Source organism: Bacillus rossius, chromosome 3 (assembly GCF_032445375.1).
Source record: "Bacillus rossius redtenbacheri isolate Brsri chromosome 3, Brsri_v3, whole genome shotgun sequence".
In the NCBI taxonomy this organism is placed as follows: Eukaryota; Metazoa; Arthropoda; class Insecta; order Phasmatodea; family Bacillidae; genus Bacillus; species Bacillus rossius.
The window spans coordinates 37,216,191-37,236,756 of record NC_086332.1 but is presented as its reverse complement, the minus strand read 5'-3'; the positions used below and the strand labels follow the sequence as shown (position 1 = coordinate 37,236,756).

Sequence of the window (20,566 nt, the reverse complement as noted above, 5' to 3'; positions counted from 1 at the left end):
AATCTGATTTAAAATTTTTTTTAAAATATTTGGGAAAACAATTTTTTGGAAACCATTAAGAAATTATGTATTGATTATATTGGTTTTATTAATTAAAAAAATAAGGCTAAAAATATGACAGTAACAATTTTAAAGAGGTCTCCTGAGTGTTTTAGTTTACATTCTTAAGAATGCCGATATTATAATACACTTCTGAATATTTAATGTCAAAAAATTTGCTTTTAAATAAATTCAAAAAATAAATAATACTAATTCATCTACATGCAAACGAACAATATTTCAAAAATTGTAAATCAATTCAATGTGAATAACAGCGGGCGAATTTTTTGGAAATCCTGAAATAAAGAAACATATCCTTGTTAAGTGATATAGTTAAATGAAGGTGCTATAGCTCGGAACACTAATGTAAAACAAAATAAATGAATGTATTAAAATTATAAATAAGAGTGATGTGGCTGTTTAATGAAGATATTCGAACAAACACCAGAAGGTTGAATTTAGCAGTAGTTTTTGAAATAAAGAGCTATAATATTAACACAGATTTACCTGTTTTGAAGTAGCAATGTAGTGCAGTGATACGGCACTGATCTCTATACATCAGAGGATCTGAGTTTAAATCCCGATCCATTTATAGCGATTTAAGACTTCCATTGTCTCCCGAGATCATTCAAGGCAATACCACGACAACATTAACACGAAAACCTCTATTTTGGCTGTAGGCAAATCTTTCCAAGCCAAATGCGTTTATGAAATGTAGTATAGAATGAGTAAAAAAACCGTGGGGAAGAGTAAAAGAACATGATATCTCAGCTCATGATTTTTTTTTGGCGGCTATCTGTAGTTCTTCAACCCAATGTAATACAAAATACCAATAGCCTGAACTTTATTAATTAAAAATTCTTCGCTGAACTCATCCATTCTTAAATTAAAACTTGAAATTTGACAATAAATTTTACAATACGTTTATGTAAACATGCGATGAACTTTTCCTCTTTAACGTACATTATACTCAAATTAGCCATGGCATCGCAATTCATTTTTTAAATACATTTTTTAAATATATTTGTACAAGCATTTACCAGAAAAACAATAAATTTAAACATTTCAATGCAAAATGGATAAAAAGCACGATGCTCCGGTAAATGTTATACTATTTTCAACTGGCTTCAACACCTCCATATAAACAAAAAAATTTAAGAATGAGGGGACAAGATTAAATGACCAAGTAGAGGTCATACAAATACCTGCTCATGTAAGTTAGACTAAAAGGTTTTGTTTTGTTTTGCATGTATCCTGCCTTGCAGCTGTATGGAAAGTCTGTTGACGCACACATAGAAATCTATTGAGGCAATTTTGCCTTGCCACATGTTACTGACGCCAGAATAATGGCTTGAAGATTTTGAATCATTGGTTCAGTAAAGAGAGAACAGAGTGTCTGGGTTGTAAAAAAAAACATGGAGGGAAGAGATACATTATCCTTATCTACACAAACTACACACATTGTTTAGCAGATAATGAATGCTTGCAAGCAAATTGCAGACACAACAATTCAAGGACATGACTGGCGAATATCAGGTAGACTTCAAAAATGGCATTCGATAACAGGTGCACAGTTGCAACATTTATACACTTCAAGGCGGTCGAAACAAGGTATCTTCCACTTCCCTGTCTTGGGCCTTGGTAACACCGCGATGGCCCGTCTTTGCTGGACGCTGCTCCTGGCGGTGACTTCCTACCTCGTCTTCGAGGGACCACATGCGAAGGGCGCCCGCATCCTTGCGGTCTTTCCTACTCCGTCCATCAGCCACCAGGTGGTGTACCGCGCGCTGTCTCTGGAGCTGAGCAGGAGAGGTCACCAGCTGGTCGTGGTGACCCCTGACCCCATCAGGGAACCGCAGCTCGCCAACTACACCGAGGTCGACGTCTCCTGCATGTACAAGCCGTTCCGAGAAACCAACAACTTCAGCTCCATAAGACAGGAACAAAAGGCAAAGTACGAAATTTTTAAAACAATTATTCTCAGTGGAAATGACATGTGCGAGACGATAATGGGCCACGAGGCGGTACAAGCGATGATCGACCCCAACAACACGAAGGAACACTTCGACCTGGTCATCTTGGAGTGGTTAATAACACCGTGCACGGCTGCCTTTGGTCACAGGTTCTCCGCTCCGATGATCGGCATAACGTCTCTTCCGCCGGTAGCAGTGTCATACGACTCATTCGGAAGCCCTACCAATCCTTCCTACATCCCAGATATATCCCTTCCCTATACCGACAAGAGCAGAACATTCTGGCAGCGCTTAGAAACCTCGATTTTTCAAATCAGAATTGGTAATTTATTCTATGGAACTCTCATACCACAGCAAGATTCTACAACAAAGCGGGTTTTTGGACCTTCAACGCCATACTTGGGAGATTTATACACTCAAGTCAGTATGCTGTTTTTGACATATGTAGATGGCTTCCACCCTCCAAGACCAACAGTGCCGGCAGTTGTGAAGATAAATGGCTTTCATATCAGACCTCCTAAGTCTCTCCCTCAGGTAAGAAAAAATATTTTGTTTGAAATTTAATGCGACGTTCTGTGCAGTAGCTTGCTCTTTCATGTTGACTTTAATAAATAATTTACAACAGTTTTTTGTGTGTTGTGGCGTAGTCTTTAAGCTATTACGCCCGTGTGACAAGATCTCAGAGACAGCATTGGCGGTCCATTGGGAGGGGTGAGACAGACGATTCAACCCCCCAATAAATCCTATAACTAAAAAAAAAAAAAAATATATATATATATATATATATATAAATTATCTACTCTAGACCGTACCTAACCTTTAAAGTAAGTTAGTTTTTTTTTGTAAAAATGTGTAATTATAAATTTTTTAGTGCTTTTTGATATATCTATATATATTTCTTTATTAATTTTAAGGCACCAATAATGCTTTTAAGTATGTAAGTTTTTTTGTAGTTTTTGGATTTAAAACTTATTATTTATATCTCCGTTCAATTACCCATCTGAAAATTCGAGTTTGCGTGCGCCACTGAGAGTCGGTGCTGATAGGAATTAATTTGCATCAAAATTCATAGTTAGTATTCGAGGTAAATTATAATTTAAATTTTCTATATTTTAGTTTCCATTTCACTATGCACAAACTCTTTAGTAAAAATGGCTTAATATACTTTGTACTAAATTAGTTTTGTTATTATAAATTTAAAAGACAATGACACTCATTAATGGGTTAGGAAAAGTAACTGCTGAATAAATATTGTATTATATCAACCAAATATGTGTAGTAGTAAAACCAGGATTAACGTAATTCAAGATGTCTAGCCTAGGATTTAAACCTGGAATGTTTAGAATACGAGCCCAGTGAACACGCAGTGCACCACTTCGCTCCTTACGAAACTTACGTACCAAGTTATGTAAGAGCTTTTAGTTATAAATACATGGCAATACTAACAAAGCTCAAAATTTTCATCCTCAATGAGAAAAAGAAACAAAATATATTTTCCACCCAAGAGAGTTATATCCCATTAAAAAACAAACTTTACTTGACTACATTTTTGTAATACAGAAATAAATTGTAGCTTTATAACAAAAAACAAAAGGGTGGATATTATTTAAGATAAATAATATTTATATTTTACATTGATGATTTGGTAGACATTATTATTCCTTTTAATTACCAAAATTTAGCAATTCAACATTTTATTCCGCGTGAATCTTTATTACACTAAGCTGTACTTGATTTTAATTGTAATCTATATATATATAATTCGGGATGGTATTTATGTCGTTGATAAACTCCGATACCATCTGACAGATCGCCATGAAAGTTGGCACATCGAAGTGTTTTTTCATGGAGATGGTTTTTATACTGTACATTTTTTGTAACTCGCCACTAGATGGTGCTGCAGTGCATCAATTTATACACAATTCAAAACATCTCCACGAAAATTAGTATTCATAGATATTTGAACACGGAGAATATTTTCAAGATATCCATTTTGCTATAACTCGACACTGGATGGCACTGAAGCACATCAACTTCTAAACCGTTCAACCAATCGCCTTGGGTAAACAGAAAATCATAGGTTAAGACATACAAACAGCAATTGTGTGTCATTTCTCGATGTCCACCACACTATCATATAGCGCTACCCATTTTTCTGTAACTCGCGGACAATATATCACCCGGGAAACGCCAGGTACTGCATACTGCAGCTATGAAAATTGGTATATTGTGATTTTTACTGTCCTTTATCCTCAATAACAACAAATAGTGATTCATTATATATTCTAGATTACATACAAAATATCCATTTGAGATATATAGAGGCAAATAAACCATGGCAAGACAACGTCTTCCAGGTTCTGCTAGAACTATATACAAGAACATGGGGATTAACAAAATTGCCAGCTAAACAACACTCGAATCCTCGAGATCGAAGTCGTTGGCCACTTGTAAACGCAGGTATCTCTAAACTGAAAGAATGTTCTAATCGGTTGGCTGATGCACTTATATAACCTTTGTAATTGGCAAATCAATTTTGCATAGCTTTACGATTGTGCTTTAAAGCCCATATCACACGATGGTTGTTTCCGTGGCAGGTCGTCCGTGGCAGCAAAGCGCTGGTCGTTTTCATGGAAGTTTTTGTAATCGGTCGTTTTCGAATTTCTGTGGAAGGTTTCCAAATAGGTGGAAATTTAATTCAATCAGAATTTAGTGGTAGTGTGCCCCTAGTGTTAAAAATGGTAAATTATTTGGAGGGATTTAAGTTTTAGCTATAAGTTTTGCTGGAAGCATCTAGCGGAGCTGGTAGGAAACCTATTGAGTGATACAGGCTTTTTCTGACGATTGGAAGCTGTCAGAGAAAGCATCCAAAGTTGCATTCTTGAGACCAGGACAGGCCACAATCTCTAGAGACCGGAAAAATTCGCAAGTTCATTTCGCGATAGGTTAAAATTCAAATACTTATACGTTTACGATCCTTCTACCGTTGGCGCACGGTTCGCCTTGAAGACTCTAGGCCAATGTGAGAGACACTCAGCCAAAGAAGTGTCTAATCACGGGTTATCCAGTCTAGACAACTCTCGAGTCAGCAGCCAATGAGCAGGGGATATTTGCTCAAGTGTGTAGAGGACTGTAGAGTCTATCCTAGAGATCAATGAAACCGTGACTTTTTCCGGTCCCTAACAATCTCTAAATGCGAGAAAAGACATTGCGTTGGCACGACGACAGGTGGCGGCGTGACGACAAACGGGAGTAGGCATGTGGTGTGGCCGAGATAGGAGTTATCACTTAAGAGGCCGTGTCAGTAAATGTTTATTTCCAATATTCTGCTCTAGAAGTTCTCTCTTTTAACAGTGAGATTTAGTGGCTTTTTCAACCGAAGGAACTGTAGCCGCAGCGCGTGATAAAGCTACTATACCCTTATCACAGGATTAGTGGGAAGGTTGACAGCTCGAGTTTACTCGACGAAAAATGTATCTGGTTCCTCGACAATCTGAGAGGATGACAATCTGACCGGCGGCTCACTAGGAAATTGCAGATGCAGGGATTCAGAATCAAGAAACCTCACTTTAACAAATGTAGTATGAGTCGTATCTAAAACTAAAACTAAAAATTTTAATACTTTAAACGTATCGGAATACAATTAATCTTCAAACATGTGGTAATTATTCTTTATCTGGATGTAATAGTCCGTGAAAAATAATGTTAGTTGACATTAAAAAGTATACGAAATTCATCATGTAACGTTTTAAAAGGATAATAACATAAATGCATATGCTTAGATATTGCATATGCATCACACACAATCTAAATACAATCTCACTTAAGTCAGACTACCTAATTTTTTACAATGCACCATCATACAGTTTAACAGAGGTAGGTGAACCTCTTATCGACGTTGTTTCAAAGAATTTAAATTTACAAATATTACTATTTATCTTAATACGATATGTAGCCTACCTTTATGAATACGAACATACAAAAAAAATATTGAATTTATCACATTACACAAGACTAAAACACTAACAAAACTTAATTTTATACATTGCTGTAGCATATTAGAAGACGAAATAACTCACAAGACTAACATTAAGAGGGCTGCATTACAAATTTACTTTACAGAGAAGAAAATATCCTTTCAGGATATTTCATTACCTCATTGATTACATAATACTGCCGTTGATGTGATCGTAGATATAAAGTATTTAAAAAATATATTCCATTATGTTTATGTAAATATTTTGAAAACGTTATTGCTTAAAGATGCTCATTATTTAAATAATAACGAATCTTTTACTTTTATGTACTGAACAAACAAAATACTTATAAGTTAATAAGAATAAGCTTAGTTGAGTAACATCTTCAATTTGTATTGAATTCAATGTACATATCGAAAATCATGTACAATGAATGCAACAGATTGAATTCAATAAATATTTGATCTTGTGAAACGGCCATAATATTGATGTAGATTAGGGACCGGAAAAATTCGCGGTTTCGACGGCCTTCAGGATAGACTGCACATTCCCCTGTACACTCGGGCAAATAACGGCAGTTCATTTGCTGCTGACTTGTTAGTCGTCTCAGCTTGTTTGTCTGTGATTCGATCCTTCTTTGGTTGGTGTTTTATAATTGGTTGAGATTCGTCCAGATGAACAGTAAGCCAATAGCAAAATCATCTAAAAGGTATATGTATTTGACTTCTAGCCTATCGCCGAATGAATCCGCGAATTTTTCCGGTCTCTATTAATTATAGATGCTCACATGCATCGTGAGAGTCCGTATAAAGCCTATTACAATTCTATAAGTATACATTAAAATGCTTTTAAAATATACATGTGTAATATAATTAAAACTTGTTTAAGTAAGATCATCACAAAAAAAATGAAAATCCTTCAACAGTAAGTGATGTTTTATAAGATTTTAACAAAACACATCTTACAATAAGAGAATACTAATCATACCACATAATTCAACACAAAATATACATTCCAGTAGGCGCTACGTAAAAACAACTTCTATTTTTATGCTGATTACTCTGCATTGTTTTATATATATATCATTATTTCTAACTTTTAATATTCTCTACACATTAACTGAAATTACTTATTTACAGAGTCTTAGCTAATGTTGGTCTGTACCACATACAGTTCGTACGATATCTCTACGCAAAACACATACAGTTCATTATTAGTAATATAAATTATATTTCATGAACATAATGAAATTAGTATAGGCCCTAGGTTGTTCACTGTTAATTGAGTACTTCTGAAGTATTTTCATTGTGAGTTAACATACATACCAAATGCCATTCTTCCAGTAAAGTTACAAAGAAGACAACAAGATAATATAAATATGTATGTAGTACCATATTTTAAACTCCTATTAAATGAATAATAACTCAATCTCTATTCTGGACTATTAAGTAATAATTTTTATTACTGTTATTTATAACTTAAATAAAATGACAACTAACAAATTAGTAAAAAATAGATTTACGTGCGATATAGTGTGACATTTGTACTTGGACGGCAAACGAATATAATAAAATGTCTATGACAATGTTAACTTTACTCATTATTATGGAAAGAAACAAAATGGGCAGATAAGCATATTCTACGCTGACATTTAAAAATGCTCAATTCAAAATGAACATTCCCTAGCAAGAAAATTTATTTTATATCACCACAAAAAATCAAACTGCGGCGTCATTTTCCCGATGACAAACAAAAAAGTTGTATGGTCGCGAATAATACATTCGTATAGCGTCACATCAGCGGAATATTCCCTTGGCATAAATGTGTGAAGTCTGTGGCACTTATGGAGAAGTAAACCTTCGCTCGAACACAAAAACAAATGAACGAACAGCTTTTTTTTTTTTGATAAGATGTGCAATCGGAGACCCCTGGAGTGGTTGAAGAGTGTCAGGTCCGTCGCCAGACCAGATAGTAAAAGCTCAGGGGCTGAGGATAGAAAAGGCATATCTCCAAATTATTAAGTATAAATGTTGTCATGTAATTGTTAAAGACTTGATTACACCCAGGTTTATAAACCCATCATGATCATGAAGACACTGATCGGAAGGTAATGTGCAATACATTTCAATGGCGTTTTCAGTTTTTGCTAAATAATTATAAATATAAGCAAAATTTCAATGTATCTGGACAAATCAAAATATTGATAATATTATTTTCATCACAGAAATAATATATGATATGATAACTAAATTTGAAAAAAGCGGTTATGTTAAATGTATTGTATACTTTCAGTAGGCAAAATTTCCGGCCCCTACCTCTTATAGACTTTGAGAAAAACTGCCTTTTAAAATAACATTGATATAGATAGGAGCGCAAATTTGTGACACGGCCTCTTAAGGGGCCCGCCTCGTCAGGGGTGAATGTGTGTTAGTGAGGCGGGATGATAAGCGCGACGCTCGCTGGTGCTTCCAGCGCGGTATAGCCTCTAAGCGCAAGTCTCTGAACTGGCGCGCATTCGTCTCGTCGTCACAGGATAACAACTGTGAAATTTGAGCGGTGACCGTAACATTATATGGCGGAGAAATGAAGATAAAGGTGTTATGCAAGCCCCTTAAGTGCTTTCAAGAATCTGTACTGATTGTTTTATGCCTAAAAATTACTCTGAAAACACGCGTTTTAGGCATTTTAACGCTTCTAAAAATACAGTTTAAAAACTTAATCAGAAATTAAAAGTACTTTTCGGTCCTCAGCGAACTCTTAAATGCTATTCGTGAATAGGCCCCACTCGTATATCTTGAGTAGTTTTGAAATCGCGTTGTTTTTCCTGAAGCTCTGCACACCGTATGTGTGCCCAGGTAGGCGGGCCCCTTAAGCTACAATATCTCGAAAGGCAGCTCAGGTCACACGTGATGGAGGAAACCCAATCGCCGAACAGTGGTGTCTTTCACGCGCCGAGTAAAATTGGTGACTTTTAAAAAATTATTCGCACAACAATACGAAAGATAAGAGCACAATCATCGACTATCTCTCCATCTTGGATATCAGACAGGCAATGTCTCGAAACTGGCCACAGATAAATTGGCAATCTCATGAATGTAAAACAACTTATCTCTGTCTGGGATATATGTTAACACCTAACGTCTGTGAATAATTAACACACAAAGAGTATCTTTCCTAGAACGATCGATTTTTTTCTCGATTGTCAATTTTCAAATATTTATTCAATAATTCATCAATCTATATATATAAAAATGTTATGTTGGTTTGTGTACGCTTCAAAAACTCAAAAAGTTCTGCACTGATCGAGCTGAAATTTTACCATTATATACAACCCGCATCAAGGATTGTTTTTATATACTTTTCACGTCAGCAACATACCAACGACCGCGAAAAAGTAACTGCGCCATTTTATTAATGTGTTTTCTCACCAATAAAAACAAACAAAAAAAAACACGCATTTTCTGTTATGGAAACGTTTCGCCATGCCAAAGGATTTCTCTTAGCAATGAAAAAAACTACGTCAAGTAAAGCGAACGGGAAATGGCTATATACAATGAGAATGCTTTTATTGTGAGGTGCAATAATTAAAAAATGACTAAGCGTACCGGTATGGGACTAATTATACAATATGAATGAGGTACTTTAGTGTGATCGTGTCTCGATTGTGCTGCGCCGTTATCCAAATCGTAAGTAGAGGTTATGTTTTGTATGGGTCTATCACCACTTGATGTGGGATTGCATGTAGATGGTTCTAGGCTATTAATTTTTTGAACTCCTTTGACCCTATACCTATTTTTTTTAATTTTTTATTTAATTAATATGTTCTACGGAATTTTTAAACTCACTTGATCTGCCAGGGATACCACCACACATACGTAAATTGAAAATAGGTGTGCCAATTATCCTCTTGCCGAATATTAATCAGCCAAAACTCTGCAACGGCACGCGACTTTCGGTTAAGAAATTAACGAATAACGTAGTGGAAGCAACGATTTTAACGGGGCCTTTCAAAGGTGAAGATGTCCTCATTCCTCGAATACCCATGATCCCGACCGATACACCATTTCAATTTAAAAGATTACAATTCCCAATTCGATTGGCATTTGCAATCACAATCAATAAAGCTCAAGGTCAATCTTTAGAATTGTGTGGTTTAGATTTAGATGCGGATTGCTTTTCACATGGACAACTGTATGTTGCGTGTTCCCGAGTCGGAAAACCAGATAGTCTTTATATCTACGCATACAGTGGAAAAACAAAAAATATTGTATATCCACAAGTATGGTAAAATTAAACTTATATGAAATGTATTCTTTGTTTGGTTTCTCATTTCTCAGCTATTCAATCACAATGTGCCACAGCGAAGCGTGGCAGGGTACAGCTAGTATTCTATAAAAACAAATATTAGGTAAACTAATAAATTGCATAATAGAGCAACAAAACAACCTTAGCTGTGACAACATGCAAATAATACAACACCATAAGATTATAGTATAAAGTAAGGTGACAGAAGAGACAACACAAACTACATTTTGGGGCTCGTATTGTCGCTTCCTTTTACAAGGCAGCAAACAATAGCAATATTCTAAAATAAATTGAAAAAGTAAATAAACAGAGGTAGGTAGTTAATATGTTATTGCAGCACTCTCTTGATACAGTAGCAGAGTTAAGGAAGAGCCTGATTGGACTACAAAAAATTAATAAATATTATGTATTATAAATCCAGAGGTTTTCATCATATCTAATGTATCTCAGCCTAATATTAACTAATTATCTATGGGAAATTTTAAATGATATAAAAAAATATAGGAAACAATTTTTATAATGAAAATGATACTCTAGGTATCACAAGAAAAATTTGTAGTATTTACTGAAAACTTTATTAAATTTCTATTCATTTCTCTGAAGCATCTGAATTTGAAAATAATGAATTAACAATTTAATTCACCAAATTATTTTAGTTCAACTTTAGGCATTTTATATTTTTATATTATGGTCACTAAGTAGGTCTGTTTCCCACTGTCAACCACCAAAACATGCAATACTTAGCATTACCCTGCAAAACATGCATCAGCTATTCTTACATTAGCAGTGCTGTATGTCTTCAGCACACACACAATGCTGTATTTTTCATGTCATTCAGGAGTTATAAATTTGGAGGAGTTCATACAATTAAAATTTTGTTAATCCACAAGACTTCAAGTACTTCCTACATGTAGAATGTAGTATTTCCTCAGGCCATACATGATTTCCTTCGTGTATAGTGTTGTATGTCCTCAGAACATCCAGGAGTTCCTTCACGTGCAGTGTTGTATGCCTTCAGGACATCCAGCAGTTCCTTCACATGCAGTGTTGTATGTCTTCAGGACATCCAGCAGTTCCTTCACGTGCAGTGTTGTATGCCTTCAGGACATCCAGCAGTTCCTTCACGTGCAGTGTTGTATGCCTTCAGGACATCCAGCAGTTCCTTCACGCGCAGTTTTGTATGTCTTCAGGACATCCAGCAGTTCCTTCACGTGCAGTGTTGTATGCCTTCAGGACATCCAGCAGTTCCTTCACGTGCAGTGTTGTATGCCTTCAGGACATCCAGCAGTTCCTTCACGCGCAGTTTTGTATGTCTTCAGGACATCCAGCAGTTCCTTCACGCGCAGTGTTGTATGCCTTCAGGACATCCAGGAGTTCCTGGACGGGGCTCCCAAGGGCGCGATATACTTCAGCCTCGGCAGCAACGTCAGGAGCGACCAGCTGACCGCCGACAAGCGCCAGGTGTTCCTGGAAGTGTTCGCCGAGCTGCCCGACTACCGCGTGCTGTGGAAGTGGGAGCAGGACAACCTGCCCGGCCAGCCTCGCAACGTGAAGATCGCCAAGTGGCTGCCGCAGCAGGACATTCTGCGTGAGCATGATTCTCTCAAACAGAACTCCAAAACATAATTATAAGAACTCTTTCCTTTCAATTTTGTAATTTGGTGACATTCAAAAATTATCTAATTAAGTTTTCATTAACAGGCTGTTATTAACACCTAAATTTCTTATATGTCAACTAGCTGATTTCCACTGCTACTTATTATATCTCAAACTCTTGTTTGTTAAAGTAAAACTTTAATTAAGAGACTCGCACTGAGTCTTTCTTTCAAAGTTTAACAATTGTTAATGCTACACTAGGAGATAATGAAAAAAAAACTGTCAAATATTCTTTGATGTAAATGTAGAACAAAAATCTTATTTTATTTTAAGAAGTTCCATTATATCTTTGTGGTATAATTCCTAAAAAACAATAACTTATTTAACGTCTTAGATATTCAAGATTGTAGTTAGCTGTGGACCAGTTGGGTACCAGTTTGCTTGACATAAACTTAGTCATGCCAGTGAAAGGTTTTAAACCAGGACTATCGCCATATAAGTAAGGCTTCAAACACTGATAAGAAATATGCTGTAATTATTTTTGCTATGGTGTTTCAAGTGCAATAAATAATAAACAAACATTAAAAAGAACATAAAGAAACAATTATGAGTTATGGTTAGCAGTGGTCGCTAAAGAGTAGTGCTAATGTGGCGATGTTCGTGGGTTAGTCCCCAACACCATGGCATTTCAGAAATTTATGAGCAAGAATCATTACTAGAGACCTGAAAAATTCGCGGGTTAATTTCGTGTTTTGCTAAAATTCAAATAATTATGCCTTAGTGCTGCTTCTGCAATTGGTTTACTGTTAATCTGGAGGACTGATGGCCAATTAGAGACCCTCACTCATAGAAGTGTCGAATCACAGACCACCCAGTCGAGACGACTCACAAGTCAGTAGCCAATGAACAGTTGGCATTTGCCCGAGTGTCTAGAGGATATTGGAGTCTATCCTGAAGGTAATTGAACCCGCGAATTTTTCCGGTCTCTAATCATTACCTTAATTTGTAGTTAGCTCGCTATAATCTTGGAGGTCTTATCGCCTCTGTGAATAACCATGCGATGTAAAAATTTTGTCAGACGAACATACAAAATGATGCCGCTGAAGATATGAATAGCAAATGGCTGGGGGATTCAAATCATAAAAACCTGGTTGGCCGAATGTTTTCCTGATAATTTTCTAAGCTGTGACTGTATGTGCGTGTTTTCAGGCCATCCCAATGTAAAATTGTTCATCACCCAAGGAGGATTGCAAAGCACTGAAGAAGCCATACACGCGAAGGTCCCAATGATAGGCATACCCCAGTTTGCTGACCAAGACTTCAACACGAAACTGGGAGAAGATGCAGGAGTAACAATACGACTTGAGTTTAACGAGCTCACTAAAACGATTTTGCTTGGAGCACTCAACAAAATAATAGAGGACAAGAGGTTTGTCCATACATTACTTATAAATTGATACCATTTTCGCTACACCATAATAGCAGTTTAAATCCTTCAGCCCAAGCAATGGCAATCCATTATTAATCATGAATTAAAATCTCTTCAACAGAACAAAATTTTTGCTCAAGCTATTATAAATCTACCACAGTAAATAAAACCTCTCGTGAATTTTAAGATTCTACAAAGCTTGATAGCTTCTGTTTATAGAAAGTTTATAAAATTGATGTTATATAAATATATAATGAACTTAAGTTGTAAACATTAAGATGGTAAAGGGTCAATGTATTATAATTTTTGCATTAATTTTCTTAGAAAATACGTATAAAGGCTTGTGTAATGTATTATAATTAAAATTTAAACTTTTTTACTATCGGATCCACTATTTTTATGCCAGATAAATGAACTAGAGATGGTTAAAATACTAACATATTTTCACCAAAACTACTTAAATACGTTTATATCTGTAATTTTATATAATTATTTATATTAATTTCATTTCACTTTTCATACATAATCATGTCAAAAATATGTTCATGGTTTTAATTGCTCAGAATACTACACTGTAATATATGTGTATATTTATGATAGCAGAAAGGATTGCTAAATTTTGTTTTGTAAGTTAAGAAATTTTGTTTTTATTGATATGTTTGGAATGTTTAGAAAAATGTACTAAAATAATACAGGAAAGATAGTAAAAAATAACAAAAATAATACAGGAAAGAAAGTAAGGCTTTGGATATAGCATAACGAAGTTGAGTCGCCATATATCTGATTATATTTAGCTCTGAAAATAAGGAGAATATTACATAGTTCAATGAGCATTCATAATCATAAAATATCTGATGAAAGTTATGTGATATTCAAGACATTATAATATAATATTATTATATTATTATATTACTACAAAAGTTTTTTACAATATTTAAGTTTCGTCAGTGTATTTGTAATATCAGAACAATTTGTTATATCGGGATTTCTTCGAGGTCAGTTGTGCAGAGAGAAGATAGTCTACAATCTATTCCATGTAGAAAGAAAAAAAAACTAACCAATGCCCTTGAAATAAATAATTTTTTTAATACTCATACATATATATTTCTGATTAATAATTGTATTTATATTATTAATTTAACTCTGCAATAAAACAATGTATATAACTTAAGTTCGCAGTAGTAATTTTAACACAAAAAAAATTATTACACTGTCTACATTTATGTATATATTTTACATGTTTTTGCGGCGAACTTTTGACAAATTTATCATAGAATTGAAATTCGCACTTGTAACTTCCTCGGCCCTTAACTCTCAGGCTAAGAACGATAATTCACTCTCATTGTGTATATGGTAATACCATATAAAGATTTTCATCACTTTTTACCAAAATATTACTCAACACTGTAAACATTCAAAATGAGAATTATGAGATTATATATCTCGTCATTTCTATTAGTTCAATGTAAATTTCACACTATATGTCTCATGCACTTGTCGTTCTGTCTTAAATATTTTCAGCAGATATTGACAAAATGTAATATAATTTCAGTAAAATATCGCGTAAGAGATGATAATAATTACAAACACTTGTGTGCCTTTTTACAACAATTGTATAAACAGAGGAAATTTCCGTTAAAAATATGATGTGACAGAATTAAAATTCAAGAGATGTATAGCGATAAATTTTCAGACTAGCCCTTAACGCATAGTAATGACGAGATGACGAAAGTATCAATAAAGCCTGTCAGACCCCACTATAACCACTGAGGATCTCAGGACACAGTAGTGTAGTTGGCAGACGCACGTGGCCATCTGGATTTGATACCCAGCGAAGGACGAATGAGTCTAATGGAGGTGGATCGAAGCTACTGGAAGGCGTGGGAATTTATTTTCAATCGTTTCTTTACAGCTACCAAGAGAACATGGACCGCTTGCACGCCATAGTGAACGACCAACAGACGACGCCCATGGAGCGCGCTGTCTGGTGGACGGAGTACGTACTGCGACACAAAGGAGCGCAGCACTTGCGCACGGCGGCAGTGGACATGCCGTGGTACAGCTACCTGCTGCTAGATGTCGCGCTGTTCTTCCTGGCGACTGCGGCGCTCTTCGTCGTGCTACTGTCCATGTCTGTCAAGTTTATATTCAGCAAAATGAAGACTCATTTTCATCAGAAACAGAAAACGAACTAGTATACGTGAAATAAATATTTTTCTGTAATACGCCGACATAATTATGATTTTTAATTGCACTGACAACGCTGCAATGAAACAGTGCAGTGGCGGATTTACCAGCAGGCTGAGTAGGCTTGAGCCTAGGACGGCAGATTTTTGGGGCGGCAAATATGGGGTCAGAATTTTTTTTGCTACCTCATAGAAATAAAAAAGATTTCTGCATGACGGTTTTCTGTTTTCTGATGTTTTACAGATAGAAGTCTTGTCATTGTACGTTCCGTGAACCCGTGTAGCAAACTTCCATATTCTAGAGTAAAACAGCTAGTTCGCCGCCCCCCAACCAGTAATCAGCCTCTGCGCCCTCTGCCCACACTTTGAATGAGTGAAAAGAGCGAAATTATAAAAAATGTATTCCTCTCTTTCCACTATCAACTTTTACATGCCAATCCTACTACTGGTTGGAGTCTGCGAACTGGATGGTTTGTATATAATGAACAAGATTACTTTCGACGATATCATCAATGATTTTGCCAACAAAAATTCGCGCAAAAAGGTATTGTAACGAACTTTTATAACTTGACTGAGTTGATTATTTTTAACTATTTGTAAGCTCAATAAAGATTATTTATTCACGTTTACCAAATGAACATTATTGTGTAAGTAGCATGCATTACCCCGCTTTATTAATCGTACATGATTGAGCTTTAATTAGCTCAAAAATATACCCAAAAGTTATTTTACATGCAATTTCAACAAAATTATTGGATTGTAAAAATATTCTAGGACATGAAAATTGTAGAGGCAAGGGCGGCAAAAACTTTACAGCCTATGCCTTGAAAATTTGTAAATTCCCTACTGAAACAGTGTATATAAATTAAATTTGCATTAGTATTTTTAACTTCAAAAATATTTGATACATATTTTACATTATTCTCACAGAAAATGACAAAAGTTTTTTTTTTTTAATTTTTCCATTTATTTTAGTGTAATGTGTTTTGAAATGTAAATGAAATTATACAACCACTTTTTTTTTTGGCAAACGAGCAATGACTACTGGTATGCCTATGTATCCAAACAAAACTGTACAGTGCAAACATGTATAGTAAAAAGCTTTCAAATTTCCATTTGATTTTGAGGGATTTATCGTAGTTCGGACGTCAACTCTATACCCGAAAACTATCTAGATGGTGATACTAGATAAAACACAAACCCAAACAAAAATATTAAGATGTTCATCACTTTCTAACAAAATATTCTCTTCCTGATAGTGGTGCATAAAAATTTGTAAACCAAACTCAACAGAGTAAACATAAATAGGAGACTTACGGGGTTAATCCAAATTATACACGGTACCACAAAGGAAACACATTTTACAAAATTCTGATATATATTTTTCTTTTGCAATTATAATCTTTACAAAAAAATCTATTAAATTTAATTTCGGTCAAGGCTTTGACTTACAATAACATAAAAAATACTATAGTAAAACTATTCTTAATTACATACAAAAATATAACATGTATTTATATTTAGTTATGCCAGCGTACTAACTCAAGCATATTAGTATTAAAATCTCGTAGCTTATTTACTATTACTTCAAAACTAAGGTTCTGCAAGTCCATTAATGTAAATAAATATTAAAATGTAGCAAAATTAGTAAGTAATTTTTAAACAAAAGGGTTATAAACAGTTACAGATTATGTTAAAATTAATTTGTAAATTTCCACTCAGTGCACAATTGACCAAAAACCAACTTCAAGTCTGTTCGTTGATGTCGTCTGGTTCCAGTTTTTAATGGAACCGCATAACTCGACAGCCGAATTAGCGTAACACTGCATAGGCGTGAAATCCTTTCAGGCGTAGTGTTTCGAGCCCGAAAATTTTCCAAATGACCAATATTATTTCTTAATATTTCTATGCGCAATGGAAAAGATGAGTGCCTAATTGTTATTCCAGTAAAGCATTCAACAAATCTATACTATTGACACCGCTCCATCTGCCTCCCTGTAGTGATTAAGTCCGTAAGAAAGTACGTTGGCCTCAGGGTTCGGTTCGGCCACATGACCGGAGGCAGTGGTGTGCCTACTAAAAGAATCCCTGGGTTGTTCAGGCTACCCTGGACGCCGTATTAAATTAAAACATGAATACACTGACAAATTACATAGGTTTATTCTTACTGGCACGAGTTACACGGTGCTGTCGTACTCCTGGCCGTTTCTGTTTTCGAACATCCTGGAAGCAGGTCTAATTCGTCTGAATTTGACTTGTGTTTCAGACAGGGTCCAACTCTTGGGGGCCGAAATTGCACCCAACATGTTGTCCAGGACCTCGAGCTTCGAGTCTCTTTAAGAAGAGCTTTATCCCGGCCAGACGTCCAACTTTGAAGCCCTGGGTGATATTTAAAAATATAACTTCTCCCTGCAACCAACGAACGAACTTATCTTAATGAATACCAGCGAGCAGTGGCATAGGGAACTTAACAAATAAGAATATGTGAAAGTGTTTAAATGAAACGATAATTACAGTAATGACTGGATGAATCTAACATGCTATAATGTCAGGAAGGATACATTAAATTTTTTTCTGTGCTTAATTCGTTGTTAAAAGTATAGTATAACTTGTTTTAATCATGTCGGGCCGACCCCCTTTTAATACCTTGTTAATACCCTTCATTGTGAAACCTAAAGAATCTAAAAAAAATGGCAAACAGATTTAATTTAATTATTTTTAAATAAACCCGGAAACCTATAGACCAATATACTTATGTAATGATTTATTTATTATTTACCTATATCTATTTAAACGATCCACTAGCTCCCAAGTTGCTTGTGTGCAGGGAGTATCAAATTGTCTTGTTCACCGCCTCGTGCCAACTCTGGTAATACTTGTATTTTTTTATAATTTTGCTCATCTGTTTCCTAGGACTTTTTTTATGAATTAAAAATAATATAATCTTGGGGCACGAGGGGCGTTACAATATCACATTTTTAGGATCACGGTACTGCCATAATTTTTCAAACATCACTTCCAAACTGATAAATAAATATAATCATGGGAAATCTCGGCCGAGTTCGTTAATGTGCAATATCCGACCAAAGGGGTAGAAATGGGGAAGGTTTTTTGAAAATCAGAAAAATCGTTTTAACTCCCATAATATGATGAATACCACATACGTTTGAACGTATTATAACTTGTAGAGGTAATACCAAAACCCTTTGTCAAAATTCATTTTTGATTCGACCAACCATAAATGCAAGGGGTGGAAAAAAAAGGGTTAGAGGACAAACTCATTCATAATTCCATTAGCAAGCACACTATCGAATTCGTTCAAATTATTTGTAAATGGTATAATTTTTATCTAAAACATTTTCTGAAACAATTTGTGATAAAACGAACCACTGCAGAAACGGGATTCAAAACACGGGGGAAGAATAAAAAAAGCATAATTTCCGTGCCATTCTAATTTATTGTAAACCATTAATTATTATCTACAACTTTCACATGAAATAATTTTTTATACGACCAACTATTACTGCAAGGGGTGGAAAAAACAGGGGTAAAAGGCCAAACAAAGTTAATAACTCCCTTATAAATTACAACATTAAATCCGTTTGGACTGTTCGTAAACGTTATACATATTATCTAAAACTTTTATCAGAAAAATGTTTTCATACGAGTAACCATTGCTGCAAAGGGTGGATAAAGAGGGGTTAAAATCCAAAAAATAAATTAATAACTACCTTAGTAATCACACCATCAAATATGTTTAGATTGTTTGTAAAATTTTAATTTTTATCTAAAACCTTTTTCTGAAACAATTTTTGATAATATGAGGCATTTCTGCAGGGGGTTGAAAAAATAGGTGTAGAATAAAAATAATTCCATATTATGTACACTAATATATTCGTTATCATTTATTGCAAAAACCATATATTACTATCTACAACTTTCTTCTGAAATATTTTTTGATACGATCCACTTTTACTGCAAGGGATGGAATAAAAAAACGTTGAATGACAAAAAAATTCATAGCTCCGGTAGTATTCACACTATCAAATTCATTCAAATTGTTTGCAAATTCTTCAAATATTACCTAAAACATTTATCTGAAACAACTTCTGTTACAACTAATCACAACAAAAGGGTGAATAAAAAGGGATAAAATACTAAAATAAATTAATAACTCCCTTAGTAAGCACACCGTCCAAATTGTTTGCAAATTTTAAAAATTTTAATCTAAAATTTTTGTTGTAGACAATTTTTAATGATACAAACAATTATAACAAGGTGTTGAAACAACTGGGGATGGAATTAGAAAATAAATAAAATTTCAATACCATGTGCGCTTTCGAACCATTCTTTTTTTATTTAACTTTCTAAATACTGTCTAACACTTTTATTAAATTAAATTTTTATCCAATCAACCTTATTGCAAAGGGCGAAAATAACAAGGTTTGAAAGTGTACTATCAAATCTTTGTAATTTACTATATAATATATAGTATATCCTTAAATTTATCTAAAACTTTGGCTGAGACAATTTTCGATGAAACTAATTTTTACTGTAAAACATGAGTTGAAATTTAAAAAAATCAAAACTTTCTTAGTTAAAAATAGTATAAAATCCGTTAGAATTTATATTAAACCATCTTATTATTATCATCTCTAACCTTGAGTAAAGGCAAATGTTTTACGACCACGTTATTAGTGCAACGGATGAAAAATAGTTTTGGAAGGTCAAAAATTGAATAATTACCTTAGTTACCATAATATGTAATTCGTTCTAAGCTATTCAATGCTGGATGCGTTGAGTTAAAAAATAAATGCAAAATATTTCACTTTGTGGAAAATGAGAAAATGTGAAATCGACCTTTTTGTAATATGTATTGGAGAACACAAATATGTTATGTTCAATAAGTTCTTAAAATATTCCAGAATTTTATATAAGTTTCTTATATTCATTAGAAATATGTGTTTCGAAATCTACCTACTACTGTGGACTGTGCCGAAAGGGATTTTTTTTAGTTACCGCAGCAATAATCATAGTTCTCGTGGCGTCGATACATGATTT

The 20,566-nt window shown here is 34.6% G+C and overlaps 1 protein-coding gene across 1 annotated transcript; it reads left to right on the top strand.

The window, feature by feature from the left end:
• Nucleotides 1–1,617: 1,617 nt before the first annotated feature.
• LOC134530533 (UDP-glycosyltransferase UGT5-like) lies at nucleotides 1,618–16,370 on the top strand. The gene is made up of 4 exons (XM_063365434.1): nucleotides 1,618–2,546; nucleotides 11,657–11,882; nucleotides 13,100–13,319; nucleotides 15,232–16,370. Exons 1-4 carry the CDS (start codon nucleotides 1,692–1,694, stop codon nucleotides 15,512–15,514), a joined length of 1,584 nt encoding a protein of 527 aa, XP_063221504.1. The 5' UTR covers nucleotides 1,618–1,691; the 3' UTR covers nucleotides 15,515–16,370.
• Nucleotides 16,371–20,566: the final 4,196 nt, after the last annotated feature.

Bases quoted from the DNA above. Each gene is read 5' to 3' on its own strand.
- LOC134530533 (XM_063365434.1), top strand. From the start codon at position 1,692: ATGGCCCGTCTTTGCTGGACGCTGCTCCTGGCGGTGACTTCCTACCTC. The intron at 11,883-13,099 runs GTGAGCATGATT...GCGTGTTTTCAG, and splicing joins GCCGCAGCAGGACATTCTGC to GCCATCCCAATGTAAAATTG. The intron at 13,320-15,231 runs GTTTGTCCATAC...GTTTCTTTACAG, and splicing joins AAAATAATAGAGGACAAGAG to CTACCAAGAGAACATGGACC.